This window comes from Macaca fascicularis, chromosome 20 (assembly GCF_037993035.2).
Source record: "Macaca fascicularis isolate 582-1 chromosome 20, T2T-MFA8v1.1".
NCBI lineage: Eukaryota > Metazoa > Chordata > Mammalia > Primates > Cercopithecidae > Macaca > Macaca fascicularis.
In genome coordinates this window covers 43,057,408-43,075,520 of record NC_088394.1, presented here as the reverse complement: position 1 = coordinate 43,075,520, position 18,113 = coordinate 43,057,408, and the positions used below count along the sequence as shown (strand labels likewise).

At 42.6% G+C, this 18,113-nt stretch overlaps 1 protein-coding gene across 15 annotated transcripts in view; it reads left to right on the top strand.

Annotated features, from left to right (window-relative positions):
• The first annotated feature begins 11,120 nt into the window (after positions 1 to 11,120).
• NETO2 (neuropilin and tolloid like 2) overlaps positions 11,121 to 18,113 on the top strand; it is a 63,802-nt gene continuing 56,809 nt past the window's right edge. For 8 of the 15 annotated variants that reach the window (XM_074026738.1, XM_074026736.1, XM_074026739.1 and 5 more), the window contains exon 1: positions 11,395 to 11,479. In XM_074026738.1, coding sequence (XP_073882839.1) covers positions 11,446 to 11,479 — 34 coding nt within the window. In that variant the 5' untranslated portion in view covers positions 11,395 to 11,445. Of the gene's footprint in view, positions 11,480 to 18,113 lie in introns of all 15 variants that reach the window. The other 7 variants (XR_012428703.1, XR_012428702.1, XM_005591843.5 and 4 more) reach the window with 1 other exon arrangement.

The following is an 18,113-nucleotide window of genomic DNA, read 5'->3' as shown; positions in this document are numbered from 1 at the left end:
GTATTTCAGTGAGTTTTTAAATAATTATTTCAGAGCACCAAGAGACCTTAGAGCTTTGGAAAGCATTTATCTGGACTGGGAGACGGGTAAGGTGACTTGCCCACTGCCTCTCTGTGGGTCAGGGGCAAGATGGGACTCTCCTGACTGTAATACTTAGTTATCAACCCACAGCACTCTCCTAGGCACTATGTGACACTTTCCCAAAGACAGTTGGGCTCATTATTGATACAGCCTGAGTCTTAAAACTCATGTGGAGTCAGGGTTTACAAGACAAATAAAATGTTAATGACAATTAAAACTACAATCAGTGACATTAATACTGTTTCTGTATTTCCAAATGCAACTTCAATATCATTTATTAAGGGACAGCAGATAAAAAAAAAGTGTCACAACATTGAGAATCACTAACAAGACCTTTATTTTAATTTTGAATATTGCATTGGAAAGAGAACAAGGCTTTGAAGTCAGACCAATCTGGATTCAGGGCCCAACTCCCTGATTTCATGACTCTGAATCAGTCACTTCTTTGAACTTTGGTTTCTTCATCTGTAAAACAAAGATAGTGAGTGATACCTACCTGCAAGGACTGCTCTGAGTCTGAAATGGCAGTTTGTACATAGAAAATGCTTGATAAGTGCTGTTTTTCTTCCTTCCCATTTCCCATTACAGTGACAAATGAACATTTTCTGAGATTTCTTTCCCACTGACTATATGTTAGTGTTATCCATCTTTGGGGAGCTAGGAAGAGTAATTAAGAATTAATAATCATTTTGAAGATACTGTAAATACATTAATACACCATTTATTAGAACTAGCCCTTTACATTTCCCCATCCTTGCAAGTAGCTAGAATACCTCATAAAAAGAAACAAAAACTTAAATCGTGTCCAGCAGACCTCGATGGTATACCTGGGATTGATCTAGGATATTTAAGGGCTTACTCCTCAGGATAAACGTGAATTAAAACCAGCCCTTGTGATTACCTGCACCTGACCAGTTATTTTAAAAGGCTAATAGATAGTAGATTAGGGAGTGCTTTTGATCCACAACTGTACAAGGGAAAGGAAGGAAACAAGATTAGGCAGAAAAATCAAATTGTGATGCATTCTCAATGGAATGCCTCATAACAACCCTACATCGAGTTCTGAGATAGGATGACCTCTCCTATCTCCTAACCTGCCCCAAGTTAGAATATGAAGGCTGGGCCTTTACATTCCCACATTCATCAGTTACAGGGCACAGGATGCCCCAAAGGCCTCTAACAAAACGAAAACAGGTACAAATAACCAGTATCAAAAATGAAAAGGGTATAACTACAGATAATCTATTTATTAAAAGTAGGAAGACTTGGAGAATAACTTTATACCAATGGATCTGAAAGTTTATACAAAATGGAACAATTCCTAGGAAGATATCACTAAAACATAAAAAGAAACAAAACCCTAAATATTCATTCTGGTGGATGCTGTGGTGTAGTGTCCAGATCCAGCATCAAGAATAAAGGACTTACTATCCTAATTTCTGGGCGTGTCATCACTGTTCATCTGCCAGCCTCATCTGGAGAGCAGAGTCACCCAAGATCAGTCCCCTCTTCTTAACATAAAAATCTTAAGTGTTCATAAACTAAAAAGTAAAAGCCGACAGACCTGTAAGGAGAAATAGACAAACTCACGATTTAAGTGGGAGACATCCACACTTTTCTACGGTAACTGAAGGAAAAAGTAGGCAGGAAATCAGAAAGCTTAGAGCTGACCTGAAAAGCACTCAGTCAATCTAACCTAGTGGATATTTATGTAACACTCTCACCAACAGCAGCAAAATACTCTTTTTCAGTGCACATGGAACACTTACCAAGACAGACCATATTCTGGGCCATAAAACAAGTCCTACCAAATCTAAAAGAATAGAAATCATACAAAGTAGATTATCAGACTATAATAGAATTGAACTAGGGAGATCCATGGAAAATACCCAGATATTTTAAATAACCATAGGGTCAAACAGGAAGCCTCAAAGGAAATTTTAAAATATTTTGAGCCAATACTTTCCAATAAAAAAATGAAAAATACAACATAACAAAATTTGTAGGAGGCAGTGCTGGGGGGTGGTATTTATAACATTAGATGCACATATTAAAGAAGAAACGTGATAAAAGAAACCAAGGAAGACTTCAATAGAAAGTCAGTATGTTCATGGATTAGGAGATGCCAGTACTCCCCAAAGTGATCTGTACATTTCACGCCATCCCTATCAAAATCCCAGCAGCATCTTTTTGTGGACATGGACAAGATTTTGTGCAACTTATATGAAGGAGAAAATAGACTAGTTTAAAACAATGTTGAAAAAGAAGACAAAGTTGAAGAAATCAAACTATGTGACTTTAAAACTTGTTATAAAGCTAAAGTAATACAGACCGTGTAGTATTGGCAAAGAGAGACACATAGACCAATGGAATAAAATAGAGTCCAGGAATAAACTCACCCAAATACAGACATTTGATGTTTGACAAAGATGTAGAAGTTACTAAGTGGAAGTCAGTCTTTTCAACAAATAGTGTCAGAAAAATTGATCATCGGTATTTGCCATAAATACAAAGGGCAAAGGAGAAAAAAAGAACCTTGATCTAAACCTCACACCTTACACAAAAATTAACTAAAAGTGGGTCATAAATTTAAATATAAAATGTAAAACTATAAAACTTTAAAAGAACACATAGAATATCTTCATAGGCTAGGGTTAAGCAGAGTTCTTAGAAATGACACCAAAGTTATGATTCTTTTTAAAAACTAATGTGACTTCATCTAAATTAAAAATGTTTGCTTTGACAAAGACACTTCTGAGAGAATGGACAAGCTATATGTGCAAAGAAAAAAAAAATTTTTTTTAGATGGAGTCATGCTCTGTCACCCAGGCTGGAGTACAATGGTGTGATCTCGGCTCACTGCAGCCTCCGCCTCCCAGGTTCAAGCAATTCTCCTGCCTCAGCCTCCCAAGTAGCTGGGACTACAGGTGTGTGACACCATGCCTGGCTAATTTTTGTATTTTTAGTAGAGACAGGGTTTCACCATGTTGGTCAGGCTGGTCTCAAACTGCTAACCTCAAGTGGTCCACCTGCTTCATCCTCCCAAAGTGCTGGGATTATAGCCATAAGGCACCATGCCCGGCCAAGAAAATATTTTCAAATCACATATCCAACAACAGACTTGTATCTGAATCTATAAAGAACTCTCAAAACTCAACAATACAAAAACTGGGACAAGATGACACCTAAGGAAGCTCCTGCCTCTCCCAAAGCTGAAACCAAAGCAAAAGCTTTGAAGGCCAAGAAGGCAGTGCTGGAAAGCATCCACAGCCACACACAAAAAGGGGTGTCTGCACTTCACCCACCTTCCAGCACCTCAAAACACTACAGCTCTAGAGACAACCCAGATACCCTCAGAAGAGTGCCTCCAGGAGAAACAAGCTTGACTACTCTGCCTGATTCCCCCTGACCATTGAGTGTGCCATGAAGAAGACAGAAGATAACGACACACTTGAGGTCATTGTGGATGGCAAAGCCAACAAGCAGCAGAGCGAACAGGATGTGGAGCAGATCTGTGACACTGATGTGGCCTGATCAATCAGGCCCAGTGGAGAGAAGGCGTGTGTTTGACTGGCTCCTGTTTATGATGCTTTGGATGTTGCCAACAAAATTGGAATCATCTAAACTGAGTCCAGCTGGCTAATTCTAAATAGACATCTTTTCACCAGTAAAAATAAAAAACAATTTGAGTGGGCAATAATTTGAGGATACTTCAATAAAGAGGATATATGGGTAGCAAATAAGCATATGAAAAGATGTTCAACAGGATAAGCCATTAGGGAAATGAATACTAAACTATGAAGAGATACCACTACATATCTATCATGAATAAAGAATGCTTTCACGGATAAAACAAAGAATGCTGACAATTCAAAGTGCTAATGTGGATGTGGTACACATCTCTGGTAAATTATAAAACTTTTCTGAGAAACACTAAGGAAATTTTCAATAAATGCACATCTGTACCATGTTAATGGACAGGAAGACTCAAAATGGTAAAGATGTCGAAGCTCTCCCAACTCCACTCATCCCAATGGGGTGTTGTGTTGCTGAGCTTGTTAAGAGGTTTCTAAAATGTATACGGAAATATAAAAGAACAAGAACAGCCAAGATAATCTTGAAAAAGAACAAGGACCTGCTCTACCAGGTAACAAAATAATAAAGTTAGGGTGATTAGGCCAGGCATGGTGGCTCACACCTGTAATCCCAGCACTTTGAGAGGCCGAGATGGTTGGATCACCTGAGGTCAGGAGTTTGAGATCAGACTGGCCAACATGGTGAAACCCTGTCTTCACTAATACTACAAAAATTAGCCTGGCGTCATGGCACACGCCTGTAATCCCAGCTACTCAGGAGTCTTGAGGCAGAAGAATTGCTTGAACCTAAGAGGCAGACATTGCAGTGAGCCAAATTATGCCATTGCCCTCCAGCCTGGACAACAAGAGCGAAACTCTGTCTCTGAAAAAAAAAAAGGGTTAAGGTGATTAACAGAGTGTGGTATTGGTGAAGAGATAGGCCAATGGAACATATTAGAGAGTGCAGAGAAAGACTCATATACATGGATGTTTGATTCAGGAAGGAGGTAACACCACAGAGCAGAGGAATATGAACAGCCTTTTAACAATAAATAAGCTGAGACAATTCATTAACTAAAAGATAACGGCACTCCCATCGCACAGAAAAATCAATTCCAGGTGGATTGAAGGTGAAATACAAATGCTTCTAGTACTTAATAACTTCATGATACTAGAGTGAGGGTGGGTTTCCTATTCATTAAAAAAACTATAAAGGAAATTTCTGATATATTGAAGTATATTAAAATTAGTAACTCTATCCACAAGAACTATAAGAAGTTTGAAAGTGTGATGAGACAAGTCACCAAATGAAGATATTTTCAACAAATAAAAATGACTGTATTCAAAATCTAGAAATCCTACAAAATTATTTAGAAAGAAAGACAGTTCAATAAAAAATTGAGCAAAAGGATTGACAAAAAGCATTAACTGCTGACAATAGCCAAATGTTGGTATGGATATGGCACAACAAAAGTCTGATACACTCTTAGCAGGGCAAAGTTTAAAAAAAAAAAAAAAGTAAAAGCAGTGGTTGGTTTTATTTAGAGTAGAAGATATGCATACTCTAAATCTACATATCACTTCTACTCTTAAGAAATTCTCACACACGTGCACCAGGCTATAGGTATAAAAATATTCATAGCAACTATGTTCAGAATGGCCAAAATCTAGAAAATGCCTAAATATCCATCTACATGGATTTTTATACAATGAAATACTATACAGCCAGGACATTTCATGAACTATACTTGCACACACCACATGGATTAATCTCACAAAGTTAAGCCAAAAAGCAAAACACAAAAGCATACACACATCATGATCCACACATACATATAAAGTTCCAAAACAAGAAAAATTAAACTATATTGTTTAAGGATATATTTATTTTAAAAACTACAAAGAAAAGGTAGGAAACAACAAAAGTCAGAACAGTGATAAACTCTAGGGAACTGGGGAGAAGATTATGACCAAGCAGAGGCACATGGAGGACTTTAGTACATAAGCGATGTTTCATTTCTTGATTTGGGTAGTATTTTCATGGCCCTTCACTTTATTAAATTGTACATACATATTTGTTTAAGGTGCTTTTCTAAATATGGATTATATTTCACAATTTTTTAAAAAAATCTTATAAAACTTTCCCAAAGATCCCTTTGTAGATCATATATCCAGAAACAGAAGTTTCATTACAAGTCTTAGATTACATATTTTATAGCACAAAATAGTTTGAGATTTGTTAACGGTACAATAATTTTGATATACCTTTCTCAAAAATATAACAATTAAATAACAGTGACATATAGTTGAATAGATGCATTCCAGTCATGTTTGTTTTAAATAGCGTAAGCATATAAGCCAGCACAGATATTCATAGTTCATTAAGCCCTTAAGTTGAATTTATAAGAAATTTTTATTATTTAACAAACATTACCAAATAACTGTATCAAGAATTTACACTTTATGGTTTCATATTGTGCCCATAAAATAGCATTTGTTTCAGCTTTTAGTAAATACGGTTTTCTTTAGAGGGGGGTGTTGTTTTTTAATAAAAGAACACCAGGTTAGAAAGTAAACAGGTTTAAGAAAACACATCTCTTTTCAACATGGGATTCTAGTTTTAAAGAAGAAGATACCATATATGTTAGTAACTTTATTCTTAGAAACATACAGTCATATGTCACTTAACAACAGACATACATTCTAAGAAATGCATCACTGTGCAAACTTCATGGAGTGTCCTTACACACATCTAGATGGTGTAGCCTATTACACACCTAGGCTCTACAGTTTAGTATATTATTCCTATGCTACAAACCTGTACAGCATGTGACTGTACTGAATAGTGTAGGCAATTACAACACAATGGTATTTGTACATTTAATTATATCTAAACATAGAAAAGGTACAGTAAAAATATGGTATTATAATCTTATGGGACCACAGTTGTGTATGTGGTCCATCATTCACCCAAAGGTCGTTATGTAGCGCATGACTAAAATTAGGGCATTTCTTAGTTTTTCACAATCAAATGAAAGCTGGTTTCTGCTGAGGCCTCTCTCCTAATGACCAGAAATTTTCTTAACAATTCGAAATTTTCCTGGTAAAGAAGAAATATTTTAGTATTAGTAGAAAGCAATGTTTCTTAAAAGCATTCTTTGTTTAAAATTATGCTAACCAGAAATTTAGAAGTTTAGGGGACAGTGTTACTGAAAGAACTCTTTGACTCCCTGACAGCTCTTCTTCAATATCAATAACACAGGAATGATTGTGGTTCATGCATTTTATAGGCTGAATTGCATTTCCCACAAATTCACATGTCAAAGCCCTACCCCTGTATATAACTTTTTGGAGACAGGGCCTTTAAGGAAATAATTAAGGTTAAATGAGGTCAGAAGGGTTGGACCCTAATCCAATAGGACTGGTGTCCTTATGAGAAGAGGAAGAGACCAGGGGTGCGCACAGAAAGAGTAAAAGGCCACTGAAGACACAGTGAGAAGGTGACAGTCTGCAAGCCAGGAGAGAGGCCTCAGCAGAAACCAGCCTTCAGAACTTGAGACAATACATTTCTACACTGTAAGTCACCCAGTCTATAGCTACACTGTAATTCCGCCACGGCAGCCTGAGCAGACTAATAGAATGCACTTTTTAAAAACTACAATCTTCCCCCCCTAAAAAACCTACAGTTGTGTAATAAACACTGAAATCTTCATATACTGAGAACCCACCTGATTGTTTTTCACTAAACGTCACCATTGCTGTAGCCATATTTGCACCGTGTAAAGTTCAAGATCCATATTATATACAAATAGTTTCTGCACATAAAAGTTTGGTTCTTTTAAAATTCCTCTACTTTCCTTAGTTATAATCTCTGTATTAGCTGGTTCAGCCTGCCACAACAAAATACCATAGACTAGGTAGCCGAAACAACAGACGTACTTCCTCAAAGTTCTGGAGGCTGAAGTCCCAGATCAAGGCAGGAGCCAATTCAGTTTCTGATGAGGACGCTCTTCCTGGCTTGCAGATGACTGCCTTCTTGCTGTGTCCTCACATGGCCTTTCCTGGTGTCTGTGCATGAAGAGGCAGCAGGCTCTCTGATGTCTCTTCCCAACAGGACACTATTTCTTTCAGATCAGGGACCCACCCATACGGCCTCATTTAACCTTAATTACTTCCCTGAAGGCCCTCCTCTTCAAATACAGCCTCACTGCGGGTTAGGGCTTCAACATATGAACTAGGAGGGGACACAGACAGTAACAATCTCCAAACGCAACAACCTGCTTTCCTCGGCTGTAATGTAATAAAATGTTAACACTCCCAAACAACAGCAAAACAGACACACAACAAAAATCTGTTAAGTGTATAAACAATGGCAATACAATGCTTTCTTTTAAAAAATGGTTCATCAGCCGGGTGTGGTGGCTCACACCTGTAATCCCAGCACTTTGGGAGGCCCAGGCAGGCAGATCACCTGAGGTTGGGAGTTCGAGACCAGCCTGACCAACATGGTGAATCCCCATTTCTACTAAAAATACAAAGAAAAATATTAGCCAGGTGTAGTGGCAGGCACCTGTAATCCCAGCTACTTGAGAGGCTGAGGCAGGAGAATCGCTTGAACCCGGGAGGCAGAGGTTGCAGTGAGCAGAGATGGAGCCATTGCACTCCAGCCTTGGTGACAGAGTGAGACTCCATCTCAAAAAAAAAAAAAAAAAAAAAAAGATTCATTCTAGTAACAAGTAAATGCCATGCAATACCATTCAAGTACTACATGAGACTTAGAGAAAACCCAATTCAAGCTATAGGAATGACTGTGAGGAGTTGGAGGGCCTGAATGGATGCCTGGGAGACCAGCAGGACACAAGGGAAGCCGAGTCCTCAGTCACCCGGAAACTGCCAGGTAATCTGGGAACAGACTGGGTGCCACTGGGTGATCTTCCAGGAAAATAATAATTCAAATACAGAACGCCCAAGTGAGAGATATGAAAACTGCTTCCCTTTTGATTTGGCTAACATATGGCCACACAGTAGTCTCAGCTCTGATCTGTGCTTTCCTACATTCCTCGAAAAATCGACTGCAGACGATTCCACCAGCACATCTAAAAGGTAGGTGTCTTAAAAGGGAGCCACAAAATGAACATTCCCAGTTGGAATCTACTTCCAAGCCAACATTCTAAAGGAAAAGACTTTTTAGGTTTAATCAAAATAATACAAGTAAGAGCTTCTAAAGTAAATGTAAATGTAGAAGTATTATAGATCTACTTTTGGTATTCTTGTGGTTGCTCTAATCTCTCCCCTTTTATTACAACCTCAACTGCCAAAAGAATCTTCCCAGAACTCCATTACTCCACTATTAAAAGTAATCATTCACCTAACTAGCATCTGAGCACCTATCTCCATAATCAAAGCCCACCATGTCCAACCTCATCTTTAATACAAAACACAACACTCACCCCATGTTCTAGGCTCACCCTGCTCCCTGCCTGCTGAGCTCTTCTTCTGCCTCCTCTCCTCTCGCCACTCCAAGCATTTCCATGGTTTGTGTGTCACCTCCTTCAGGAAGCCTTCTCTGATGACATCACACACAGATTTTTCCTTCAGTCAACAACTTCACATTAAGAACCTACTATGTTCTTAATTTAAGAGCCCCTTATTTAAGAGCCCCTTCCTCTCAAATTTTTTCGGTTCACTGTTGTCTGTGACTTATACTTAATATGGTCTTCTTACTGTCCTATTCTACTAATATGCTACCTTATTATTATTATTATTTGAGATGGAGTCTCGCTGTTGCCCAGGCTGGAGTGCAGTGGTGTGATCTCAACTCACTGCAACCTCCGCCTCCTGGGTTCAAGTGATTCTCCTGCCTCAGCCTCTCTAGTAGCTGGGACTACAGGCACATGCCACCACACCCAGCTAATTTTTGTATTTTTAGTAAAGACGGGGTTTCGCCATGTTGGCCAGTCTGGTCTCGAACCCCTGACCTCAGGTGACCCACCTGCCTCGGTCTCCCAAAGTGCTGGGATTACATGCGTGAGCCACCTTTTTATATCCACGGGAAAAAGTTCTTAAATGTTTAATTTCCTAATTGATTCTTGCACGCGATCTTAACTGTAGTAGATGGTTACCTTTAGGAACCCAAACTTACCCATCTTTTATACCCCCATCCATAGCACACGGCAAAGGGAGAAACACCTGGGTATTAATTGGTGTTAAATATGTTTTTCCTTTGTAAATCTCGTGATTTATGCTTTTGTGTCTTTCTTGGAGGAATGCAAAGTAAGAGAAAAGAGCTTAATACTTGAAAAATGTTTCGGCTGCCTGACATTGTCTTTCGCTACAATTGGTTAAACAAACACTTACAGAGTTCCTACTACACACAGAGACAGGCATAAACAGTCTATTATGGTAAGGCCTTGATCACGGTTGTATCTCCAGCACCAATCATTGTCTTTTGCACATAATTAACACCCAATACATATGTGTAGAGTGAAAAAAAAGAATGCAGTCTCCCCGCCTGCAAGCAGCTGATATCTTAATGTTGTGGGGGTGAAGGAAATACAAAGGATGAACAAATAAGTAAGGAATGGTATATCAGTGTAATAATCGCTATGGAGAAAATAAAGCAGGATCAAGAATACCACCAAGAGCCAGGCAGTTCTTGGCAGACCTGGAGACTCCCATCAGCGGGCGAAGCCGCCCAGCGTAGTGGCTAGCTGCTAAGAGGGCAGCCCGTGGGGAGGGTGCACAGCCCCGCCGCTCATTCGCTGTGTGGCTCTAGACGAATGGTTTTACCTCTCTGGCCTCGACTTTCCCATTCCCTAAAACCTACTTCATGAGGGGGAGTCTCAGGAGTTGGTACTAAAGTGTCCGTCAACCTGGCGGGCGCCGGGGAAACGCCGGCAGCGCCGCGGGTCGGGAACTCACCGGCGCGAAGAGCACGGAAAGCCTCGGGCTCCCTCTGCCGAGGTCCGCGCCTCCCTGCCCCGGGTCGAGCAAAGTTTTGACCTTCAATGGAGGTCTAGGGGACCAGGGGCCGGCGCCCCTCTGTCTGCGAGGGCTGGCGGATACCGCGCAGGCCGGCGAGGGCGCGGGGCCGAGGTGGGCGGCGCTTCCCGGGCGCCTCCGTCAGGCGAGAGGCCTCGAGGGCTCGGCCAGTTGCCCCGGGCGCCCTGCGCGGGCGGCTGGGCACAGGCTGGGCACTGCCCCGGAGCCCAGCCTCTCGGAGGAGGCCGCTGCGCAGCCACGGCGGGAGGCGCCCCCGCGCCCCCCCCACGACGGACCCCGCAGCCCGCCGGCCCCCAGCCCTAACGGCAGCCGGCGGGGAGCAAAGCCGTCCCAGGGCGCGAGGCCGCGGCGGGCGCGCGAGGCGCGGGGCGGGGCAGGTCGGGCACATGCGCACAGGCAGCGCGGCCGGCACGCGGCGCTCGCGCTCCCTGCTTAAATGAGCCTGGGCGCCCCGCGCACGCCACTTCAGTGGATCCTGCACCGGGGCCGCGGGCGGAGCTGCCAGCCAGTCCCGCGCCGCGCGCCCTCACCCCTCGGCCCTCGGGCGGTCGATGGGACGGGGCGCCGCGGAGCAGGAGGCGGCGCCCGTCGGGGGGCTCGGGCCGCGCGGGAGCCCACCGGGGGGCTCGGGCATGGCGGGCCGCAGGACCTGAGCCCTACCCCGCGGGGAGGCAGCTGCTGGCCGGCGATGGGGACAGAGCGGGGCCACCGCCGCCGCGCCGGGCCGTGAGCGCCGCGCCGCCGCCGCCACCTCAGCCCCTCGCGAAGCGCCGGGCAGCTCGGGAACATGGCCCTGGAGCGGCTCTGCTCGGTCCTCAAAGGTAAGGACCAGCGCTGGGGCCGCGGACGGCGCCCCCTGCGGGCCGAGGCTAGCGCGCCGCCCTGCGTCCCTTACCCGCGCCCGGGACCCGACGCGCCTCTTTGTCTGGCGGTGCTCGCGGCTACTCTGAGCGGACCGCGGGGCGCGCGCCCTGCCCGGCTCCACCGGCTCTCCGGGCGCGCCGCCTCCGACCTTTGCGAGTCCGGCCGACGTTCGCGGGCGCGAGTGGGAAGGGGGATCGGGTCGGGAAGGCGGCCAGGAGGCCCATGGGCCCAGGGGGGCCCTCCGAGCGGCGCCCTGGCGCCGCTTCGGTAGAATTCCGCGCATCCGTTTGCAAAGTTGTGAGATTCCTGTCGTGGAGCGAAGGCCTCTCTTTCTCCAGATGTGATGGCAAGAAGTAATTCCACGCGAACAATAAAAGCCGCGGCCGTGACGTCGTGCAGCCGTTTTCGAAGAGCTCCGCGGCGCCTGCACCTCGCGGCGGGGAACGGGGCCTGCCGGGCCGGCCGGGTCCCACTTGCTGCGGCCGCGGAGGCTGCGGCACCACTGCGGGCTCCGGGGGCGGCGCGCGGGCGCCGCGGACCCGGCTCGGCCAGGCCCCCGGGGAGCGCTGCTGCTCCGGCTGAGCCCGGGCGCTTCCCGGGACACGGCGCTCCCCGGAACCGTGCTCCTCGCGCTCCCCAGAGGTCTCAGAATTCCCCGCCGCTAGTGTTCGGTTCTTATTAATTTGTTGTACCGGGAATTAAAACAGTTGGCTTGCCAAGAGCACAGAGCTCTAAAACACACTCCACCCGCTTTGCATTTTCCAGGAGGCGGTAATTTAGATGAAAATTTATATACATAGATAATTAGGGATGGGATACAAAGTTGCTCCTGAAACTCGGACTGAATAAATCGTCTTTTCAATTTTCAGAGGGAAAACAGCACCACCACACAGTAAAGGACTTCCCTTTTCCCCCCTGCTGATTTAAATTGAAAGTTGACATGTTTGTAATGTTCTTTTTTGACATGTTCTTTTTTAAAACTATGGAGAGTACAGCTGAGGCGTTATTGACGGTGGCATGTGTAACTCAGCACTGTATCTTAATATCTGTAGAGTGACAGATCATGGTGTTTTTCCTGCTCCCTAACAACACTTTTTTCAAATTTGTTTTATTAGAAAGTTCAGTATAATTTTGCTTTTGATTTTAATCGGACACATTGTCTACTCTCCACTTATTCCTGAATTCGTAATTGAGATTCAGTAATTTAATTCCTGAAAAAGGAATGTTTTGTTTTACTCTTTCGTGATAAATCGTATGCACGCTAGGATTTCTGATCGTGCTGCTTATCTGAATTTTCTGCCGTTGTCGGATTGCGCCCTCACTACGGTAAGGTTGTCAGCATGTTACTGACCGTGCATCCGAGAGCAGCCCCCGGATGAAATCGCGTAGATCTGTCACACCACTTTACCTGCAGAACTTGCTAAAATCGAGCTGGATAGGGTAGAGGCTGGTAGAGCCTCCTCCAATGGTGAAGAGATTTGCACCGTTTCTGCCTTCGCCTTTGCCGTGGGTGCACACTGCCCTCTGTGGCCGTCGTGGTGAAGCGTTGAGTGTTGCACCTTTCAGGAAAGGATTCTGATGATGGCAGAGCTACGGTGAAAACAATATAGTGTCTGGCTTTTCTTTTTTCAGTGTTAGTCAGCCTACGCTATTTTTACATGCTGGAGTATTTTTAAAGCTCAAGCTGAATTATTGTTGTTGTTGCTGCTGCTGTTGGTGGCGGCTTCCTAGAGAGAAAGCAAGCTATTTTTAAAGTCTTCTGTGGTATTAACTTATAAATGCCAAGAACTGGTCTGGAAAGATTCAAGAAATTGTTAACAGTAGTTGATTCTAATACAGAAATCTAGGGGATTGAAAGACAAGAATGAAGGGAAGACTGGTTTCACTGCACACCCATTGGTATCACTTGATTTTTTTTTAACCAAACACATGTATAACCTATTTAAAAATCAATATTTTAATTTTTTAAAATTGCCTTTTAAAAAGATACTGGGCTTTCCCATTACTAACTACTCATTGTGTGCCCCAAGGCATGAAGAAGTTTTCCTTTTATCCTATAAAGTGAATTGCTTCAACATCAAAGAGGTGCTTATCTGAAGCAGCTATTTAACATTTACATAATTGTAGACATTACCCACGGACGCCTTGTTTGGAATATTATGGTCAGTTTCTATTAAAATAAATCAGCCATAATGAGTGTGTGAGATTTTAAGTAGAAAGTAATTTTAGTTCTTTAAGATGCCACTGATTATTCTTGTTTTACTTTCAGCCGTTAAGACAAAAGAATAACCTTACCAGGCTTTTAAACGTTTCCTGTGTTGTGGAAACTAAATAATTCACTTTTAACTGTTTGTGATCACTCTAGGCCTCACAGAATTTGAGTTAACCTGTCAAGGTTAACTAAGCATTATAGTCCCATGAAAATATTACATGACGATTATAAATCCATTTTTGTTCTTATTCTGCACACTTGCTTCAAGAGAATCTATTCAACTCAGCGATCTTTAAAGCTTTAGAAACTGGTTAAATTTGTGTTGTAACAGAGCAAAAATATTCCTTGGCACTGTATTTAAAAATCTTGTCTGAGACGGTACAAGTATTAACTCCTGTTTTTCATTCTTACATCTCACCCAAGAACGTAAACTAGTTATACAGAAATAAGTGTGGTACTGAGAAACTTGTCCTTTAATACTAAAGCCTTGTTAAAAATCAACTTTCTGACTTTTCCTTCCAGGGTTTGGGAAGAACTGTTTTAACACTGTTAACTGAAAACTCTTATTAAATAATGGTTTTGTTGTAGTAAATCCTCAACTGCAATCTGGTTTATCTTTCATTTTGAAATTAAAATCACTGTTTAGGAAAAACCCTGCATGACAAAACAAGTTGAAATCAAAGCCACTTTCAGTCCTTTTTAGAAAAGATAGAAAAATGATAGACTATAAATAAAGTTCATTATCTGAAATTTTAAAACAATAGACTACCTCCTTCTCTTGGAGTACCACCCATCCAGCATGATCTCCTATCATTTTTCAACTTACGCTTCTATAGAATAATTATTGATACTTAGAAATACGTCTGCTTGAGGCACTGGAGATTCAAATTACTATGATCTTTGAATTGGAAAGGAGCATCTTAAGAGGTCTAATCCAGTGGTTTCCAAACTTCAAAGGAACTCTTGTGAGGAAGCACTAAAAAACAAAAAGGACAACAGAAAAGAACAGAGTTGCTGTGATTGGTGGGAGGCCTTGCCCTCTCAATCACCTCCAACACCAGGGTGGCTCCAAGAACTGACACTTCAACGTGTTTGTTATATTGCTTCCAAAATTACAGGGTATAGTAATGTGAAAGTTCAATCCTTTCTAATGAAAATGACGTGAAGACATGTTGGTTTAAATATGCCTGGAGTAACATTGGAAATTACAGTACTAGAAGATACCAAGTAGTCTCTCAAATATGACCTGATCATGTTAGAAGGTGATGGTAGTCACTGTGCAGTCAGGAGGACTGATGTGTAATTAAAATAGAGCTTACGAAAGTGCCATCTCAGATCAGCTCCACTGAGGAGGAGTTTGTCACATTCTGCAGGAAAGAGAAAGCACTTCTGCTACAGAGTTACTCTTTCTTACTAAAGTGATTGGCATGTGATTAGCATATGTAGGCTGGAGTAATCCCCAAGTTCACCATCCATCTTTGTTCTTAACTAGTAAAGTATGATTGAGTTTAATTAAATTTGGGTACTTTTTTTGTTCTTTGGAACATAGTTTATCAAAAACAAGTGACTGCCATGTCAAATAGTATGTGGACTCTAATTGAACTCTGTTCTGCTGTCATTATAGGAAATGGCAATGAGCAGAGAGACCAGGTAGGTGGTTCTAGCATCTTGTGTTGGATTTTAAAAGCCTTATGTTTACCACTGAGTTGCTTAACACAGGAAGACGTAGAAAGAGACACATTTAATTACTAGCAAAGGTAGATTGAGCCACCTTGAAAATAACAGTGGTGGCAGGGTATCTCAGGAGGGTGGGGGGGAATCTCAGTTCTTTTCCCATTCCCACATTTTAAATTTTTTTGTGCTTACATTTTAAAAAGCGAGGTCACATGTGTGGCTACTGTTTGTTCATCCAAAATGTGTGCTTGTCAGTTACTGTGCTATGTGTTGTGGATACAAAGATACACTGGAGTCACGCTCAGTCACCCCCATGTGTTCATCGTGTCTGTATTGAGTACTGTTGAGGCCAGACAGTCTTTTAGGCTGTGGAGATGCATCAGTGAATCAGACAGACAAGGCCCTTCTTTCTAGTAAGAAGAGACAGACAACAAACAAGCCTCAAAATACCAGGTAATATAATAGTGAAATAAAGCAAAACGAAGGAGAAAATGTAGCGCTTATTTAGAAATTGGGAAAGCCTCACAAGACCTGAACAACAGGAAGGAATCAGCCAAGGAGATTCTAGGCCGAAGGCACAGCTGGTCCCTGAGGCAAGAATTAGCTTGATGTGTTTTAAGTGATGGGAAGAAGGCTTGTGTTCTGGTAGAGAGTACTCGGAAGGCCAGAGAGACACACAGGCTCCAGGTCACACAGGACCTCCAAAGTCAGAGTAAGGGGCATGGATTTGTTCTAACTATAATGGGACTCTACTGGAAGATTTTAAGCAAGGCTGTGATGTGATCTGATTTGTATTTTGAAAAGATCACTGCCTGCTGTGTATATAGTACACTATAGGGACTGTGGCAGAAACTTCCAGTTGTCTGCAAATATCCGTTCAACTCTGTCAGTAATTCTCTGAATTTAACTGAGTGCATAGTTCCCCAAAATGAAGACTATTTCCCAGTTTCCTGTTGGTTTAGGTGACCATGTGACTAAGTCTAGCCAGTTAGATGTAAGTAAAAAATGATGTGTGCAACTTAGGGGAATTGTTATTTGTGTTGTTTAAACTTTTATTTTGAAATCATTGTAGATTATGGGCAAGTGTTTTTGTTTTGTTTTATTTGAGATGGAGTCTTGCCCTGTCACCAAGGCTGGAGTGCAGTGGCACGATCTCAGCTCACCACAACCTCTGCCTCCCAAGTTGAAGCGATTCTCCTGCCTCAGCCTCCCAAGCAGCTGGGACTACAGGTGCATGCCACCATGCCTGGCTAATATTTGTATTTTTAGTAGAAACAGGGTTTCACCATATTGGTCAGGCTAGTCTTGAACTCCTGACCTCGTGATCCGCCCACCTCAGCCTCACAAAGTGCTGGGATTACAGGCGTGAGCCACTGCACCTGGCCCTGCGCAAGTGTTTTTAAAGAAAGGGGGAATGCCCTTTATCAAGTCATCATTCTTGCTGACTAAAATGCAGACATGGGAGCTATAGTGAAGATAGAATAGCTGGCACTCCAGCCTCATACTGGACCACAGGGTGACCTTGGAAATGAGCCTCTCACAGCTGGGTAATGAGACAGAAGGAACCCAGGTCCTGGTATTGATAGAGCCTTCATTCTGACACCTGACTCCCTATGTCCAGCTTCTTCATATGACAGAGCGATGTGTTTCTATCCTGTTTTAAACTGTTAGTTTAGGTATTTATGTTACTCATGCCAGACCTAATGCTAACATAGAAGTGTGCGTAATCAGTATAAGAACAAAAAAAATAAAAAACAGAGATGGAGAGCTGTTGAATGATCAGAAGTGAAAAGTCTGAATGCTGTCAAGTGAAATTAATCTGGAAAGGGTTCCTGGAGAAAGCAGGTTTTAGACAGTGTACTTTCATGGAAGCAAAGAGGTCCAAGGTCCCTGGCAAGTGCAGATGTTCAGAAACAAGAAGTATTTGTTAGAGCCCTCATAAGAATAGCTAGTAGAGCATTCACCTCAAGTTCAACGTTTCCAAAATCGACTCAACCCCTTTTTGCCCACCCCTGCCCTGCCCAATCCATATTGGTCCAAACATGTCTCCTGCCACTACCAAAGGAGGGAAAAGGCCACCTCTGGCTGTTGCTTTCAGTAATCTGCCACGCTCCTGTTGCAGTGGTTCTCACAGTGTGGTCCCAGCTCCAGCAGCTTCTGTATCACTAGAGAATTTGTTAAAAAAGCAGATTATCAAGCCCTGCCTCAGACCCACTGGATCAGAGTCTCTGAAAGTACTCCCATCTGTGAGTTAATAAACCCAAGGTGATTATGATGCACATTAAATTTTGAGGACCACGATCACAGTGATTCAGTTCCCATACCTGGAAGTAGAAATGCTGATGGGATTTGCACATTTTTGAGCCTTAATATATACTACCAGATTAACCTCCAAAAAGTTGTGTCAATTTACAATCCGATGGCATTATATGAGTATGTCAGCTTCCTATAGCCTGACCAATACTAGAATCTGTATATACGAGTGTGTATATATATATATATATATGTGTGTGTGTTTGTGTGTGTGTGTTTGTAAGGCTGAAGTTTTTGGGTTTTGGCACGTTTTTAATGATGGTCTAGTCTTTTTTCCCCCAGTTATTATTAGTTTTTATTTATGTGTCTGTCGTGAGTAAATGAAGGTGCTCTTCACCCCAAAGTGTATACATAATTCACCTTTTCTTTTCCAATTTAGTATTTATTTTTTG